At 35.2% G+C, this 18,340-nt stretch overlaps 3 protein-coding genes across 3 annotated transcripts; 2 read left to right on the top strand and 1 right to left on the bottom strand.

Moving 5' to 3' along the window:
* The first annotated feature begins 6,796 nt into the window (after nt 1-6,796).
* Nucleotides 6,797-8,361, top strand: LOC132172975 (ferritin-like catalase Nec2). The gene is made up of 3 exons (XM_059584542.1): nt 6,797-7,101; nt 7,217-7,442; nt 7,984-8,361. Exons 1-3 carry the CDS (start codon nt 6,797-6,799, stop codon nt 8,359-8,361), a joined length of 909 nt encoding a protein of 302 aa, XP_059440525.1.
* Nucleotides 8,362-10,221: 1,860 nt separating this feature from the next.
* Nucleotides 10,222-11,808, top strand: LOC132171512 (non-specific lipid-transfer protein 3-like). Its single transcript, XM_059582842.1, has 2 exons — nt 10,222-10,620; nt 11,502-11,808. Exons 1-2 carry the CDS (start codon nt 10,265-10,267, stop codon nt 11,509-11,511), a joined length of 366 nt encoding a protein of 121 aa, XP_059438825.1. The 5' UTR covers nt 10,222-10,264; the 3' UTR covers nt 11,512-11,808.
* A 3,927-nt stretch (nt 11,809-15,735) lies between these two features.
* Nucleotides 15,736-17,321, bottom strand: LOC132169123 (ferritin-like catalase Nec2). Its single transcript, XM_059580207.1, has 3 exons — nt 16,999-17,321; nt 16,648-16,858; nt 15,736-16,113 (listed from the first exon to the last, which is right to left on the bottom strand). Exons 1-3 carry the CDS (start codon nt 17,319-17,321, stop codon nt 15,736-15,738), a joined length of 912 nt encoding a protein of 303 aa, XP_059436190.1.
* Nucleotides 17,322-18,340: the final 1,019 nt, after the last annotated feature.

Genomic DNA, 18,340 nt, shown 5'->3' with positions numbered 1-18,340 from the left:
GGAAGAATTTTCCAAGTGTTAGTCTTGAAAACTACTTTTAATGTTGAAAACTATTGAATGATCATTTTGAGTCATCGATTTGATCAAGGAAGGGGAGATTTGTAATATTGTGTCTTGTCTAGATTAGCAATTTGATTGTTTTCACCCAAACGTATGTGCAATTAATATGCTAATACATAAATATATTCTCCATGACCATTTTACCATATCCATTTCATACCAAATTACCAATGACGTGACATGATTCGAATTAACGTGGAAGGTTTGGTTATTTTAAGTGGTCATTTGGCACATGTCACATCAATTGGTGTGAAGTGAGTGTTAAGAAATTACAACTATTTCCCAAGACTTTTGAGATGCTAAAAAAATAAGGAATAATAAAGATTAGGCAATCACACACAACGCCAAGATTTAAATAGTTCTTCTTAAAATATGGAGTACAAGAGTAGTGGGGAGAAAAAAAACCACTCAGAACCCAAAGCCTCAATACACCCAAAACTCACTCTCTCACACAAGTGCCTAGTAATGGACAAAGGACAAATAGGCTTCTTGTGTTTTTTCTTTCTTGTTTATCTTACAAAATTAAACCCAAGAAGAAAAACACCCACTTTGGCTTCTCTTCTTGTAGAATTGGGCCTTTGACCATCTCATCTGAAAATCAATTGGTGTCTAGTGAGGGAAGCCAAATTCTTTTATGGCATTCGAAATCGCACCCCGCAAGGTATCTAAGAGCTGTCCAAGTGAGCAGAGAAGCGGCACTGTTGAACCTCAACAATCCCTCCCTCAACATGACGCTCCTGTGACTCGAACCCATGACCCTGTCTCTAATACCATTTGTAGGATCGGGCCTTTGACCATTTCATCTGAAAACCAATTAATTTCCAATGAGGGAAGCCAAATCCTTTTACGGCATTCGAAATCGCACCCCACAAGGTATCTAAGAGCCATCCAAATGAGCAGAACAACGGCATTGTTGAACCTTAACACTTCTCTTGTACGGCACACAGTGCATTTTTTTTCTCCCTCCACTTTGCTATGTAGCAAAGCCTCCCTTTTATATTGTATGAAGTCGGTCAAAAAAAACTCCGAAACCAACGTGGAGAAGGAGTCAAAGTCCAAGTTGAAAGCGAATACCAAGTACCAATCCTACAAGGAAAAAAAAGATTCGAAAACTAACTAGGAAACCATAAATCACGTGAGCCAACAAAATAGGTCTTCCAATGTTGATGGACCCACCATATGACTAAATACAAGTTACACTACACTAGTGAGCATAACCAAAATGGCTAGGACCCTCCTGTGCACATCACACTATTTTATACTGCAAACTACGGCTTATTACTTGAAAACGATGAGAATTATTTTGATGGGATATTAACAGCCGAAGGCATGCAGTAGCAAAACATCGCTTCCAATATTTCTCATCAGCTAGCCTCTTCAAGCTCCAAACACACACTGGCGGTGAAACGCACGCTACCATCACAATTTTGGAATGAAATGACGAGAAGGCCGATGGGGGGGTCTTCCTCTGGGAAGCGATTCCACGGCGATCTTAATAGCGAACGCTCAAGAGGGATGGATGACAACAACAATTCCTTCGTCTCTCTGCTAAATCAGCTACCTCATGGCACACAGTTCCACCCCAACATGCTTCTCGGGTCTCTCGGTAATAAGGTTTTGCGGCAACTTTTTCAACTTCTGAGCATGAATTGGAACTTATAGGACACAAATTTGTCCATATCTGATGATTTGAATGGGGAATCCAAGCCAAAAAGCTCCATTAGATATAGACTGGAAGATTGCTTATGAGAGATTCTATAGGTTGGAAGAAATAGAATCATTATTAAAAATTAAGAAAGTTGTTGGAACTAGTGGCTTATATTAACACTAGTGGAATGCCAAGTAGACGGGAGTAGAGCGACGTTCACCATACAGTACAGGGTATTTTGAAAATTTCCAAAATACATCTGTACAATTAGGGTTTAGGGTTTTTCCTATATATATATGTTATGATGTAACCCTGAATCATTAAGAGTAAAATACAGTCATTTCTTTGTGGACGTAAGCACATTACCAAACCACGTTAAATCAGTTTCTCGACTCTCTCACTTAATCTCTCTCTCTTTTCGATTCTATATTGTTTATCAGTATTGTGCACTGTAACAACAATTGGTATCAGAGCATAATTCTATGATGGCTGGGGTTGGTACATCTTCTACAAAATTCAACGTGATGAAGTTCGATGAATCCGATAATTTCAGGTTATGGCAGAGACATATCAAGGATTTGTTGGTGCAACAAGAGATGGTGAAGGTGTTGTATGGGAAGAAACCAGAAGATATGGCTGATAGAGATTGGAAGGAACTTGAGGCTAAAGTGGTGGCTATTACTCGGATCTGAGCCAACACATCAATGCATTCAAGAGATGACGTGATGCATCAAATTAAGAAAAAAAAAAAACCCACAGATGCAGATGACCCATGGCCTGCGGTTTGAAGGTGGATGAAGGCTGCTATTTATGTTTTATCTTTTTGTTTTCTCCTCACCCTATCATGCACTTACATGTGGTAAGTATAGTGAAATGGGCCAGCTTGCTTTAATAATTCAAAGCAAGGGCAAAAGTGGTATAAAAATTGATAAAATGGCATGTGGGGCGCACGTTACAGGTTGACCGTCTAAGTTAACACCTTTAACTAATAGAAGGGGGTTTTGGGCACAAAATTGTAGTTTGATAGGGTCGGGAAGTATGGTTGTCAGTTCATGGGGCAAAGTGACAATGAGTTATAGTTGATGGGCGGAAAATGTAATTACCCCAATATGTTATGACGTTTGTCATAATCAGATGAGGCTCCTGTTATGGAAAAAGTCCAAGCAAACATACCATAAAATGGAAAACTTTAGAACTTTGTTGCATGTGCATTAATGTTATGGTTAGATTTTAGCCTAATTGAACGATGCATACAAGTTGTGGTGGAATGGATGCCACAACGAGTTCACCCTATGCACACAAGTCAAAAGTGATACGAAATAAAATGGAATCACAAAGAACGTAGAAATTAATCCAAAATTCATTTCTCTTCTCACATCACCCCGGTTGAATTGAGATTAAACTTCTATTAGGACTTGGCATAATAGAGCTTCTTTGTGTTATGGAGTGACTTGAATTAACAAGTCTTGAAGTGGGATCCATTGGCTTTAAAAGAGAATTCCTTTTTTTCACGTTTCATTCTCAATCCCAATTGCTCTTGGAATTGGTTTTCCTTTCAGAGTATTAGATGACCTTCAACTTGGACTTGGCACCAACTTAGTGCTCTTATAAAAGGACATGTTGTGTCCGTGTGGAATGGTGCAATGCGACAAGCATAAAACCGCACAAGGGAAAGTGTGTGTTAGTTATTTTTTATTGGCTAATTTAGTGGTCAAAATTTGTAAGTTTTCTTTTTGTGGAGCTTCGGTGTGCAAGCGCATTCGGTGAAGTTGATACGGCAAGCCTCTGCATGTTTTCTAGAAGGCCTCATTCACTAGAGCGTTTCCTGGCATCTGAACGGCTAATGATACAAGAGAAGGCATGATGCTTCGTTCGCTAGGTGTTTGCTAGACCTCCGAACGGATGCAGTCCATAGTAAAATTCGAGACCTTCGTTCGCAGGGGGTTTGTTGGGCCGTCCGAACGAGAGTTGTACATAGTGAATTTCGAGAGCTCCATTCGCAAGCCCGTTTGCTGTGGGTTGGGACAAGAGATGACAAAGATGAACTTTAACTTAGCCGTGTCCGAACGAGTATCCAGTTTGTCTGAATGAAAGTTGTCAATTGTCGTTTTAAGATTTTTCGAACTTCAGCTTGGATTTTTATATAACTCCAGATGCGTTCGAATTGGACTGTCAGACGTCTGAACGCTGCCTTGGATTTTTCATATAAAGGTTTTCCTTTTCAACAAGGAAACCTAATTCTTAGTTGCTTTTATATAGGGCTCTTCAAAGCAAGATTTGTTCAAGCAACTAAGGGGAAAAATTCTATATTGTGTTAAGAGAGAATTTTTAGAAATTCAGAGCGTGAGTATTATATTTCTCTTAGTGTTGCTGATATTTGAGAAGTTGTTCTTCAACGACAATCAAAAAGCCTGTTAGAGGTTCTGACATGGGAAATCAATAGAAGAAGTTTCTAGAGGTTCTGTGAGAACTACCTCGATAGAAGGCAAGAAGGGTCACTTGTCTAGACAAGTCTGTGTCAACTACAAAGGTTTTGTAAGTATGAATAACTTGTAATTTCTCATTCTTCTATAGTGCATGATTTCATGGGTTTGATTGCCATGGAGTGGTTTTTCCATTTAAAGAGTTCTTCGAAGGTTTTCACTTCATCCTCAAAATATCTGTGTCTATATCCTTTATTGCCTTACATATTTTGGTGATTAATTGGTGCATGGTTCTTAGTTTTAATTCCACGTTGTTTTTTATAAACATCTATTCACCCCCTTCTAGGTGTAGTTTGGAGTATATTTTATACTTTCAGTGTGGGCTGCAGGTTAGGAGAAGAGAGTGCCGTAGAAGTTATGTCTGCCGCATGAGAGAGAGAACTTAAAAGTGTGTGCAAGGGCATCAAGCAAGTAGTGTTTTCTTCTTGAGTTTTTTGGAGAAGCCAAAAACAAGAGAGAAGAAGAAAAAGTGTTGCAGAGTTAGAGAGAAAAATAGAGATCAGCCGCAATCTATTCCAGCAAAAGAAGAGTTTGTATTTTTTGTCTTTTGTTTTCTCTTTTGAGAATAGTCTCCCTTGTGTGATAGTAAGATTTTGGTGTTTTGGGCTTTGGGATTTGAGTGATTTTCTCTCTTCTATTTTTGTACTCCATATTTTGATAGTAAATTTTTTTCGGGTTGTCTCTGCCAATGAATGTAGGATTATTAAGCCGAATCACTTAAATCTTGGTATCGTATGTTGATTGCTTAATCTTTGTTATTCCGCGATTCTTCTTATTTTTCACATTTCATGGGTATAGGGTAGTAGGATTAATTCCTTCAATAACAGCTTGCCGGCCATGTTAGTTTGGAGCAGTAAGACACATTTAGCTTAAAACCCCTTTCACACCAAATTTATTGGCCACAAAATTAACAAAATCATTAGAATTTGGAAAAGTCAATTTCATAGTGAAATGAAGAGAGAATCAGCGGCGTCTCCATTCACCACAACCTTAGGAAAAACATTCTAAAAAATTAACAAAGAAAAAAGAAATGAAAAATGTTAAAGAGTCACCGCCACAAAGCCTGATCGCATAAACTAAAAAAAAAAAAAAAAAAAATCAAGGAGAGGAGAGTTTTGGTTGCCGCGGAAGAGAAGCTGTGTGTTACTGTGTAAATGTAGCATCAAAGATTTGATATGGTCAATAATGTCCTTTTGTTCAAAGGATTATCTTTTCTTATGGGTAATCGGCTGTTTTATGCTTATAGTGTTTTTGTGTTTCAACATGTTGTGGCAAGCTATTATTGGAAGGCACAAAATGGCTCTTTTATGCCAAGTCCTTCTTGAAGATAAACTCAATCGGATTTGATGGAACGAAATATTTCTGTGTTCCCATATAATGCAAATTATGCAAGGTTTGAGTACTGCTAGAGGCAGCTGCCAGTATTTTCTCGTTTGCTAGTTAGATTTCACATCGGCCACATGCACAACAAAATATCAACGAAGAAGAAGAAATAATTATGAAAGAATTAAATTTTTTTAGTAGTTTAAGAGAGATATTGATGCAATGGGGGTGGCTGGAAACCACCGGGTTTTTTTTTTTTCCCCCTCAAAATGACGTCGTTTTGGTGGGCATTTTTTAATTTTTTTTTTCAAAAGGGCATTTTAGTAACTTAACCTTGCCAAAACGACATAGTTTTGAATTTTTCATCATATTTGACGGTAATGACTAACGGAGTAGCCAAATTGCAACTATTTGGTAGTTTGGGGGCTATTTTATCACTTTTTTGAACATTAGGAAGCTAAAATGAAAATGACTGGTAATTTAGGGGGCTAAATTATATTTTTCCCTAAAGAAAAACTTTATCGAATATTGATTCATCTAGTGAAGAGGTATATCCATAGTTATATTCATATCTAGCTAGAGTGACCTACACAAAAAGCATACACACATTATCAGATTTGTGAAATGTAAGCAATGCATATGGTGATTATATATATATCATGGATCAGATTTAAAAAATGTTTTGATTTTTAAAACCGTTAAAGAAAAACTCAGCTTTCAAAATCTCCATGTTCTGTCCAAATTGGTCTGCACTCAGGGGCACCCAAGACTCAGTTGTAGTGTGAAAAAAACAAAGAAAAAGGCACTTAAGTTCCAAAATAGCTCTAACCTCAAATCTTACCGGCAAGATCCAAATACCGAAAAGTATGTAGGTATAGCACTGAGCCAAGGTTGACTGCCAATAAACTGAAAATTAAGGAAATTATAAATGCTATCTTTACGGGTCGCCATTATATGCGGCGACTCAAAACTCCATTCAAGGCGACAGATCATACAATAGATTCACAAATACTTTATCTTAATTTTTTTTTTTTATTAACAACAAATTGATCTTTAAATAGAATGCAATTTATAGGATGACACCTAAACTGATGGATAAGAAGTCCTAATTAATCCCAATACTAATTTTAAATAACCTAATTCTAATAATTCCAACTCAAATACTAAACATATCTCATTCTTCCTAATCTCATCCCTAACAATTCTTCTCTATATAAGCTGCTAATGCATACCTCAATCATGCACATCTCACCTAAGCTGCGTGCTTTAAACATTATAAACAATGGCCAGCCCTTCCTTTTATGCCTTTATCTTTCTTATTTCATTGAAGCTTAGTCACGTCTTGGGTAATCCCAACTGTGGGCCAATTGTTGCTGATGATATTGACCGGATTCAATTTGCTTTTAACCTTGAATTCCTTGAAGCTGAATTTTTCTTGTATGGTGCACTTGGTAAAGGACTCGACGCCATCGCTCCAACTTTTGCTGCTGGTGGTCCACCTCCTGTTGGTGCTAAGAAGGCCAATCTTGAGCCTGTAGTTGGTAAGATCATTGAGGAATTTGCATACCAGGAAGTCGGTCATCTCAGGTTCGATAGATGAAAAAATATATTTGATTTATTTTCATTTACTTTGTAATCTCCTCCATTTTTCTTTCATTTTAGTAGATAAACAATATTTAATAAATTGACAATGATTTTTCAGGGCTATAATTACATCAATAGGAGGAATTCCAAGGTCCAAGTTGGATCTTAGCCCTCAGAGTTTTGCAAACTTATTTGACAAAGCAGTTGGTTTCAAATTGAACCCTCCATTCGACCCTTACTATGATACAGTCCACTATCTCTTAGCATGTTATGCAATCCCTTATGTAGGACTTGTGGGTTATGTTGGCACCATTCCAAGCCTTACCAACGAAACTTCTCAAAGTGTAAGAACCTCTACTAGTACTCATTTTAAGCTGATAGAAAGTAGTTGATTTAATTATATTCTAACACTCTTCCCCACACGTGGCATTAATAAGTGATGACACTCAATAGAGAAAATTAATATTTCATTGATACGGTATCAAGATTAATGACAGATATAAGATTTGAACTAGAATAGTTTCTCTGATAGCATAATAAAGCCCGTTTTGTTTTGGCGTAAAATATTAATTTTCTGTCAAGCAATATATTCAGCTAAAAACATGAATTTGTTTACAACCCTAAAAAGGGGTTAAAACACATTTTTTCACGTTTGTCCCATATGAAAAGTCACCAAATATTTCTGATATTTTCATATAATTTGAGTAGTTTCGGAGGAAAATAGTGTGTGGGAATAGAAGGACCTCAAGGATGGGATTGAGATCATATAGAATTGTTGTAGCCTAGATGTTGGAGGCTAATTATTATTTATCACAAGTGCTTAAACCATTTTCTTTCAACCATGTAAGTATCACCCTATAACTAATCAATATTCTCTCTTGGTAGTTGGTGGCGTCACTTTTGGGCGTTGAGGCTGGACAAGATGCGGTTATAAGAACACTATTATACGAGAGAGCCGATCAGAAGGTGCTGCCATATAACCTGACCGTATCTACGTTTACGAACAGAATCTCTTGGCTCAGAAACAAGTTAGGCAGGTGTGGCAACAAAGATGAAGGCGTAAAAATACCTTTCTTTTTTGGGGCGGAAAATCGTACGCATAGCAATGTCCTCTCTGCTGATTCTAACTCCCGTTCGTATGCTCGGACGCCGCCAGAGATCTTGAGGATAATATATGGAAGTGGCAATGAGTACAAACCTGGCGGGTTTTATCCTAACGGTGGGGGTGGGAAGATTGCGCAGAGCTTTCTTCCAAAACACTAGGAGTATCTCTACTCGAAGCTTGAAATGTTAAATATGGTATAGTGGTGTACCAATAAATTGATGGGTGTATGGATATATATACAATAAAATCAATGATTGTAGCTCCTGTAAAATGCTATGAGCCATCAATAAACGTAAATATCTCACACAAAATTGACATGTGTAATCATAAAGGTTTGGAAGAATTTTTCAAGGGTGTTAATCTTGAAAACTATTTTTAATGTTGAAAACTATTGAATGAATCATTTGGAGTCATTGAGCAAGGAATGGGGTTTGTAATACTATATATGCATGTCTTGTCCATGTCAGCAATTTGATTTTTTCACCCTAACGTAAGTGCAATTAATATACTTATAGATAAATATATAAGTAATGACGTACGTGACATGAGCTAAATTGACGTGGAAATTTTTATTTTTTTTAAGGGGCTTTAACACTTACGCATGGGAGTATATAAGTCAGTACTGTAGCCACTCTCCCACACTTGTTTGCGAACTTTCTCTTTTTCTTTTCTCACTTAATTATGTCCGTTACGTGTGGTTGTGATTGTGATTGTCCTGTGATTTTGTGAACAACGATTGTCTTTCTCTAAGTTTTGATGACCCTTGCTGTCAGGATGGTTTCATTTTATATAGATGACTAAACCGACCATTCTACCATTGTGCAATCAAGATTGGTGACCATATGACAGATAGGTGAAGAAAAGACATGTTTGCACAAAATGATAGTACTTTAGAGTTACTCCCATTTGATATTTCTTCCTAAAATGTACAACATTGCAGAATGGTGATTTCGACCTTATATACGGCATTAATGGCAAAAAAAAACACTCGAGAGAGGGGATTAGTCAAACTCGAAAGATCCAATTTAGACTTCAAACAACAACTGCTGTCTTGTTAATTTGTTTGTGGATGCTTCATTTATTTTTATGCAGTATTTGTGGGGCTGTTTGACATCCGATAATTACTGTTTGGTGGCCAGCTGAAGGTTGAAACTATAGCAAGATTTAATTGATGTAAAAAATATATAAGGATAACTTCACTTAAAACCTTTGAATTTTTATCCAATTTGACAAACCTCCTTCAAACTTTAAAATATCTCAATTTAGTCTCATGAACTTTCAATTGCAATCAATTTAGACCCTTCCATCGAATCTTAAACGTTAAATAACGTTTATACCCTTGAATTCTTTTTTGTAAAATTCCAACTTTACCCCTAATTTTTTTATTAAAAAAAAACAAAAATTAGGGATATTTTGGTCTTTTTTGATATTTTTAACTTCTAAATTTGACTAATTGAGAGCAATTGAAAGTTTAAGGGACTAAATTGAACAATTTTGAAGTTTATGAGGGATTTGGGATCTTCAATGAAGTTATTCCAAATATATATATATATATATATATATATATATATATATATGAAAAGTAAAAAAAAAAATGTTTTGTAATGAATTTTTTTATTTTAACAATAATAAAAAATAATTTATGTGACATAAAAAATAAAAATAATTTTTTAAAAAATAGTACTAACAAAGAAGATAAATGAATTACGTATACATTTTCACATTTTACTGGTTGGTGGCCGGACTCCATTTAATCCCACCCCAGCTACCATTATTGTCCTCATTTAAGAAAGTCGCTCAGTTTTGGTACGATTCTCACATGCAAAGCAGTAATTTCAAATTTTTGACTTTTGCTTCCTCTCCAAAGAAGTAGAGCATTTAACACACCCAGCCAAATTCCACCAGAGAACACTAATTAACCCAACTACCAAACAATCTCCCCCATGAAAACAAATAAAATATCTTCCGACATGCACCACCCTCTGCATTCATTATATAAACACCAATCTAGGAGCTCTCAAAATTACCTTAAAACTAGGAATTCTGATAAGAGTCTTGAACATGGCTAGCTCTGTTGTGTTTAAGCTGAGTTGCTTGGTGCTTGCGTGCATGGCGATAAGTGCACCTAAGGGCGCCAAAGCGGACATATCATGCGACCAGGTTGTGAGAAACCTGACGCCATGCATTTCTTATGTAGCCAACGGTGGCTCTGTGGCCGCCGCCTGCTGCAGCGGGATCAAGTCCCTCTACAATGCGGCTAAGACCACGGCTGACCGCCAGAGCGTTTGTAAATGCCTAAAGCAAGCCATTAACGGGATTCCATACACCAGTTACAATCTTGGGCTCGCAGCTGGACTTCCTAACAAATGTGGCGTCAACCTTCCCTACAAGATCAGCCCCTCTTCAGACTGCAACAAGTATATATCACTGCCTTTCTCTAGACCTCTTTGCTTTTAGTAAATTTTATTCTTGGAGAATCTTCACTACTTCCATCTCCCATATATAAGCGATTTTGCAATTATAATCTCGAAATTCGAAAATTTGTAATCTCAGTATTCCATGAGGCAGTTCTTTTTCAAGCTGATTTTGAGGAATTTATAAAAATAATGTGTCCCTTCACAATGTGTTTTGCACATATTTTTTTAATAAAGAATATTAAGTGTTCTCCTAATATTTTCCTAGTTCGATAATATTATTTTCTAAAAAAACAATAAAGAAAGTAAAAACACGTTTTTTTTTTTTCCTACCTTCTTAGAAAATAATATTCACATCGAATCAGGAGAAACCGTAGCATTTTATTTTTTTTAATAATAAGGACGAAGTGAAAAGAAATTTTATTAAAAAAGTATATGCATTTTACATGTTATTAAAAAAACGCGTTGCTAGCTAAGGGACATAAGTTTTTTTAAAGATTGTTCCTCTAATCCGATTTGCAGGAAATCTTTATTTTATTTATTTATTTTTTTTTTCATATGTAGCGATGTCTTTTAATTTCACCCAATTTTTTGAAAATGCCCAAAATCCCTTTATTATTAAATAAGAAAACAAAGAGAGAATTCAAAAAGGCCCCGCCGTTTCATTTTTTAAATAATTGAGGCATTCTGGGCAAAGCGGTGAAATTAAAAGATATTAACCGATATTGCAAATTTTTACATTTCAAAGTTATAATTGTAAGACCGCTTATACTCTAAAGAAGGGGCATAAGTGGAGTTATTTTTCCTTTTTTATTTTGTTATTTTTTATGGAATGTTTGTAACTCTTTTCTGTATGATATGTGGCTTGCAATTCCATGTTGCAGCATAAAGTGAGGTTGATGGAGAAGTACTGGAGGGTTTCCTCTGGAGGATCTTGTAGCGTGAGAATAAATAAATGGGTGATTTTGTCTCCCAGCTTCGTCTTTGTAGTTGATGGATCTTCTGATGACTCTTATCTAAGTTGGATCTTGCTTTTTGCTTCCAAGTACTTTGCCTACGGATCTGAGGAGATTAAATTGGTGGCATGGATATATATATGTCAGTTTTCTCTGAAAAGCTAGCTAGCGTCTAGAACGCCACTAATTGTATTTGGCTTCTCTTACGTACGCAATATATGTAAGTTTTGGATGAGTGATTTGTGTTAATTAATGACGACCAAAAGGAGTTTTAATTAAGCACGAGAAAACAATAGGAAAGAGAACTGGAATTTAATTTAAATCTAGGACTAATTTTGTCATACTATATATTAAGATTATGACTCACTAATGAGATAAACTTGGCTTGGAATTAAACTCTGCAGAACTTCAAAAAAAAAAAAAAAAAGGTGAAATAATAAAATTTATTCTTTTTTAATCGTCTTTTAAGTTTTAACCATATATATAGTGAATAGATTAATACAAATCAACCATTAGATTTGTAAATTTATGTGAATCTTGTATAAGTTAATAATAAGTCTCACAAATCTAATAGTTGATTTATTAAATTTATAAAAAAAATAAAAAATAAAAAAATATGAACAAGTTAAAAATACTCGACATTTCTAATGTTAAAATAATCGGGGATCACAGTGGGGAAATGTGGTCCACACATACCCATCGATCGAGGATCACTAGATTTAATTGGTTCTCTCTCTAATAAGATCGAACTACAATATGTTGGGAAGCAGGGACGGAGGAAGTCCCCGGCCCAAATGACAAATTTTTTTTTCAAAGGTAATTAAAAACAATTTTTTATGGTTTTTTTTTTTTTTTTTTTTTTTTGCTAATGGGCCCCTGCCCATTAAATTTTTTCAGCTATGGCCCCTGCCCATTCTCAAGGCTGGCTACGTCCCTGTCGGGAAGTAAATTTGTAGTAACTGTACCACCTGCTCAGTTGGTATTTAAATATCAAGTTTAAGAGAGAGCTAATAATCTATAGACAAAAATGGGAGACAAAATTGAATGCGAGAAGAGTTAGCTATAAATTCACTTTTACATAGAAAACCCTTTCAAGAGAAAATTACAAGATTTGGTTTAATTAATTAGTTAAATCTTCTACTATGAATGAACAAGAATAAGTTTTTAATTAAATGAGACAAATTTTTACCTAAGCATTGTGTCTTCCACAATTTTTTTCTGAAGAATTCGCCATGATATATTTAATCCATGCATAATATCATCATGAAAAATTAATGGATACAAATTTTTGGCTTCTACGATATATCTGATCCATGCATACTATCATCATGAAAAATGGATACAAATTTTTGGCTGCTACTTAGTATCGGCAATAGGTTAGAAAAAATATATTTAAAAATATCAAATTTAGATATTTGTACAAGTAAGGAACCATGGCATATATGTTTGGAATAGATTCCATTTTGAGAGAGTTGAAAAAGCATTATCTTGTTGAAAGGTTCTATACATCTACCCTTTCTCAAAGCATTTCTTTAGACAAAGACTCTGTTTTTTTTTTCCTCTTTTCGGATGGTAAATATTTCTCCGAACATGGAGTGATATGTGTCATTTAGCACATGTGAGAGGCAATTATGAAAGAAGAGTGGATCTTTGTGAAGTACAAAATGTTGAAGATTGTGACTTTGTACGTGGTGATCTTCGTTGCAGACATCCAACCTGATGGGGATTTTCTCATGCAAAAATTGTAATCGAGTCTCTATTGGGTTGGGATTATCTGATATCCCCACCAACATTAATGGTAATGGAGATCCAGGCTGGTTGAGACGTCTAGTATCCCGATCGACATTATCTTGGTGACCCAGGAGAGTATGATACTCGAGATAAATAAATAGATAACAAGAAAATTTAGAGAACCCTAAACAAAACCAATATTTCTTAGATATAATAAGAAATAATTTAAAACAGTTTTTCGAATATGAAAACGATGGATTTTAGATAACAAAGCCACGGCATATGAGCTGAAGAAGGCTTTCTGAAAAATGCTATGTCAACTCCAAAAACTTGTTTACCATAATTTATGCGGAATTAATACTATGAAGTAATAAACAATTCAATCACCCAAAATATATAAAGCAATAAAGAGGCAGACACAAATATTTTGGTTACGAAGAGGAAACCTTTTAGAAACCGATCTAAAAGTAAAACTTCTCCAGGGCAGCCAAACCCAGAAAATCACTATCAAAAGATTATTCAGAGATTACAAACACTAGGAACACTTACAACCATTTGCAAGACCTTGGCTTTGTAAGATCGACAAACCTTCAACTCGTCTCCTTGCTCACAATCTTCTTCAACGTGATTCTCCTTTACCGGACCCTTTCGATAGACTTCTCAACCGTAGATTTATCAAATGAATAACTAAAACTCTAAGAGATTCAATTTAACACTCACCACATATGATCTCTCTTAGTACAGCCTCCGACGAACTCTCTGGGGGTGAAAATTCGTACATCTCTCTTCTATAATAATGTATATATATCAGTACATCAAACCCTAGACCTAGGCCCACTAAAAACATGTTTTTGGGCATAATAGGTAAGGGGTGTCCGGACAGGTTAATGGGCTGTCTGGACACGGCCTTGCGGAGCAAAAATAAGGTTTCTGGAATTGCGGTCCGGACACGGGGAAGGCTGGTCCGGACCCGGGTGAAACAGCATTTTGAAAATGCTGTCCAATCTTGATCAACAGCTCTGATCGATAGGCGTTTGTGGTCCAATTGAGCTGAAATTTTGTAGGGACGTTCATGACATATGAATCTACATTATGAACGGTGGAGATTTGATTCTGAACATTCTATATCAGTGTTTGAGCCCATGAACCATAGCCTCTGCATTTTGGAACTGAATTAAGCCAACATAAGAACTAACACTTTCCAAATTAAGGTCTTATGTGTACGTAATTCTTAAAAATTTTGGCCCTATTCATTAATTTTTTTTGGCTCACTCAATAAATCTTTTGGCCCTTACGAATTCAAATGTAGAAGCCCTAATTGTATAAAAAAAATTTTGTAATCCCTACCCAATAAATCTTTTGGTACTTACCCATTCAAACTTAGAAACCCTAATTGTATACAAATTTTGTTAGTCCCTACCAGGCTACCACAAGCAAACAAGCCAGTCGAATGGAAATGAGAAAGAAATAGATTGATCATAAGACATAACGGCGGGTTAATGTGAGTAAAATGAGTTTTGAATGTTTTATGAGTAAAAAATGAAGAAAATTGTTTGCAAATGTGAAAGAATGAGCAACTTTTTTGGATAAAGAATTTTTTTTTTTTAAAAAAAAAAAAACAAAATGGATGCCAAATGGGCATCTTGAAAAGTTTGTACATGGGGTTTCCTCTTTTATTGGTATTTATAAGAAATTATAGTTATTTAGTGTTATTTAATTATTATAGTTATTTGATTGTAGACAGATTTATTTTTTTTATTTTTTATTTTTTAATTTGATAATTATAGTTAGGGTAGTCTTTGGTTCATAAAATACAACCAAATTAAAAATAATAAATAATAAATAATAATAATAATAATAATAATTTGTTTTGACCCCTTCCCATAAGACTTCCTCACTTCATCTCTGGCTGTTGGGGTGGCTAAACCACTTCTTTTGAGCATGTTACATATAGATGATTTGGAGGTGGACAAATCATTCTCTTGGCCACTAATGACTAATTTTGGGGTGGATTAGTCACTCCCATTGGCTAGTTTGGGTGGGGTAACTGAACCATCCCTATAATAAAGAGGGTGCCGACCTTGAACCACCTCTTACCACTCTAAGCCAAAAAGCTTTTCTTGTTGTCATGATTTGGACCATTCATTTTATTTCCGCGACATGCCATATAGCGTTAACATGTTCACTTTTTGACCATATAATTTTTTGTTTTTGTTTTTGTTTTTTTTTTTTAATGGATATGCTAACATGCACGTTATGAAAGCCCTTTGTAATTAAACGAACGCGTACAGATATCAAGAATTAAACCCCCAATAACACGTTATAAAAGTCCTTTATAATAATTTATTTTTTATTTTAACATCCATTCTAAGCACATCCATGCATTTATTTATTCGTGCACCATAATTATAAAATTATTCATCATTATTTCCTAAGCTTTGTGACGAAAGCTCATTGCAATGTTTCCACCTGCACCATTAGGATAAAAGCCACCAGATTTGTACTCACTGCCACTTCCATATATTATCCTCAAGATCTCTGGTGGAGTTCGAGCATATGACAGGGAATTAGAATCAGCGGAGAGGATGTTGCTGTTTGTAAGATTTTCAGCCCCAAGAAAGAGAGGTACTTGTATGCCTTCATCTTTGTTGCCACACATGCCCAACTTGTTTCTGAGCCCAGAGATTCTGTTTGTAAACTCTGCCACTGTCATGTTGTATGGCAGAACTTTTTGGTTAGCTCTCTCGTATAGTAGTGTTCTTATAACCGCATCCTGTCCGGTTTCCACGCCCAAAAGCGATGCAACCAACTACCAAGAAAGAGTGTTGATTAGTTATAGGGTAATATTTGCATGGTGAAAGAAAATGGTTTCAAATAACGAAGGAAAATAATCTTCACAAAATGTAAAATAGTCTATTGTAAACTATTTTCGACTGCTCTACAACATCTCCAAATAAGTACGTGTGAGAGATCTACCTGTTCAAGCAGGTCTTGGGCTGCCCAAATATCTGCCTAGCTAGCTATGCTGGTCTTACAAGGACCCTAGCCTCTCACAATTATATGTCCAAATATCAAGCAATATGAACAGATAATTGCATTGTATCCCAATCTCACACCCCAAAGGCCATCTATTCTCATTCTCAAATGTTTTATACTAGTATTTTATGTTACCAATAAAATATATTTATAAGTTAATATGATTAAATGAAAATATAAGAAATATTTACTAATTTTTCATATAACTGAAACCTAAAAAATATTTCACGTCGAGACAAACAAATTTTTTTTTTTTTTTTTTTTTCTGAAATAAGTGATATCTTAAAGAGAGTGATAGAGGTCTTACACTTACAGAAGTTTTGTTGGAAAGGTTTGGAACGATGCCAACATAACCCACGAGTCCTACATAGGGGATCACATAAGATGCTAAGAGATAGTGTACTGAGTCCAAGTAAGGGTCGAATGGAGGGCTCAATTTGAAACCAACTGCTTCATCAAATAGTTTTGCAAAATTCTGAGGGCTAAGATCCAACAGCGGCCTTGGAATTCCCCCTATTGTTGTAATTATACCCCAGAAAAATCGTTGTCAAAGAGCATCAATTTATTAAATATTATTCATCTGCCAAAATGAAATGACTAGTCAAATTAGGGAAAATGGAGGTGATTATAAATTAGTAAATGAAAATCAAATATATATGTTTTTTCGTAGGACCTGACGTGACCAACCTCTTGATATCCAAATTCCTCAATAATCCGGCCAATCAGTGGGTCAAGGTTGGCTTTCTTAGCACCGACCGGAGGCAGACCACCGCTAGCAAAAGTCGGAGCGATAGTGTCAAGCCCTCTACCAAGTGCACCATGCAAGAAAAACTCAGCTTCAAGGAATTCAAGGTTAAGAGCAAATTGAATATAATCAATATCATCGGCTACAATTGGCCCGCATTGATTGGCAGCACCCATCACCTGGCTAACTTTCAATCTAATTAGAAAGATAAAGACAAGGAAGAGAGCTCTGGCCATTGCTTCTTGCTAATTAACTTATAACTAAAGCAACTTTAGGTGGGTACGTATATGCATGATTGAGGCATTACCAAGTTATATAGAGACAAGTCTTGGAAGAGAGAATTTAGTTCGCAAAACTTTATGTCAATAGACCGCACGTCAAATTTGACACATGTGCCTCACAATATGAATAAATTATTAATTATTTATCGGTTTAAATTTTTAGTACAACAAGTGATTTAACATGATATTAGAATAAACGTGCTAAGTTCAATTTTTAATTCTATAGTTTACCTCTCATTATAATTAAATATGCCATGTGTTGAGTCTCATTTATTAAAGAGAAGTTTGAACCCATACATGGAAGAGAGCGCTCAAATATTAATTAAACTATGAAAAACTTCACTTACGCCCCCTAAAGAATAAGTGGTTTTGCAATTATAATCTCGAAGTTTTTAAATTTGTAATGTCGATATCTCATATTTCAACCCCTCTTTATTTCATCCCTTGTTTGTTAAAAAAAAAAAAAAAATGCCCCTTAAAAAAAAAAAAAAAACAAAAAACAAAAAAACAAAAACAAAAGAACAAAGTAAAAATTTGCATCAAATTAAAATGTGAGCATTTTGGACATTTAAAAAAGCGAAAACTTTACTTAAGGCTCCTGAACTATGAGTGATAAAATGACCTTTTATACCCCTTACATTTTAAAATTCTAAATTTACACTTAATTTCAAATCAAAAATTAAAAAGAGTGAGGGTAATTTGATCTTTTTAATGGTTTCCGTTAGGTTTCAATGACAAAAATTGACAAAGAGGGGTTAATTGCATCAAATTAAAAGTTTAGGGTGTAGAATTAAGAGTTTTTAAAATTTGAGGGGTCTTCTCAAAACTAGTGGTAATTTAGGGGTCCTAAGTGAAATTATCACTTTAAAAAAATGGGGGGTAAAATTAAAAGAGATCAAAACAAATGGGATACCAATATTGCAATTTTTTTAAAAAAACTTCTAGATTATAATTGCAAATGGTGTAAATGATGT

The sequence above is a fragment of the Corylus avellana genome, chromosome ca2 (genome assembly GCF_901000735.1).
Source record: "Corylus avellana chromosome ca2, CavTom2PMs-1.0".
Lineage (NCBI taxonomy): Eukaryota > Viridiplantae > Streptophyta > Magnoliopsida > Fagales > Betulaceae > Corylus > Corylus avellana.
The sequence above is the reverse complement of the archived record's forward strand: the minus strand, read 5'-3'. Positions and strand labels throughout refer to the sequence as shown.

Bases quoted from the DNA above. Each gene is read 5' to 3' on its own strand.
- LOC132172975 (XM_059584542.1), top strand. From the start codon at position 6,797: ATGGCCAGCCCTTCCTTTTATGCCTTTATCTTTCTTATTTCATTGAAG. The intron at 7,102-7,216 runs GTTCGATAGATG...ATGATTTTTCAG, and splicing joins CAGGAAGTCGGTCATCTCAG to GGCTATAATTACATCAATAG. The intron at 7,443-7,983 runs GTAAGAACCTCT...CTCTCTTGGTAG, and splicing joins CCAACGAAACTTCTCAAAGT to TTGGTGGCGTCACTTTTGGG.
- LOC132171512 (XM_059582842.1), top strand. From the start codon at position 10,265: ATGGCTAGCTCTGTTGTGTTTAAGCTGAGTTGCTTGGTGCTTGCGTGC.
- LOC132169123 (XM_059580207.1), bottom strand. From the start codon at position 17,321: ATGGCCAGAGCTCTCTTCCTTGTCTTTATCTTTCTAATTAGATTGAAA. The intron at 16,859-16,998 runs ATATATATTTGA...TATAATTACAAC, and splicing joins GTCAGGTCCTACGAAAAAAC to AATAGGGGGAATTCCAAGGC. The intron at 16,114-16,647 runs GTAAGACCTCTA...CTTTCTTGGTAG, and splicing joins CCAACAAAACTTCTGTAAGT to TTGGTTGCATCGCTTTTGGG.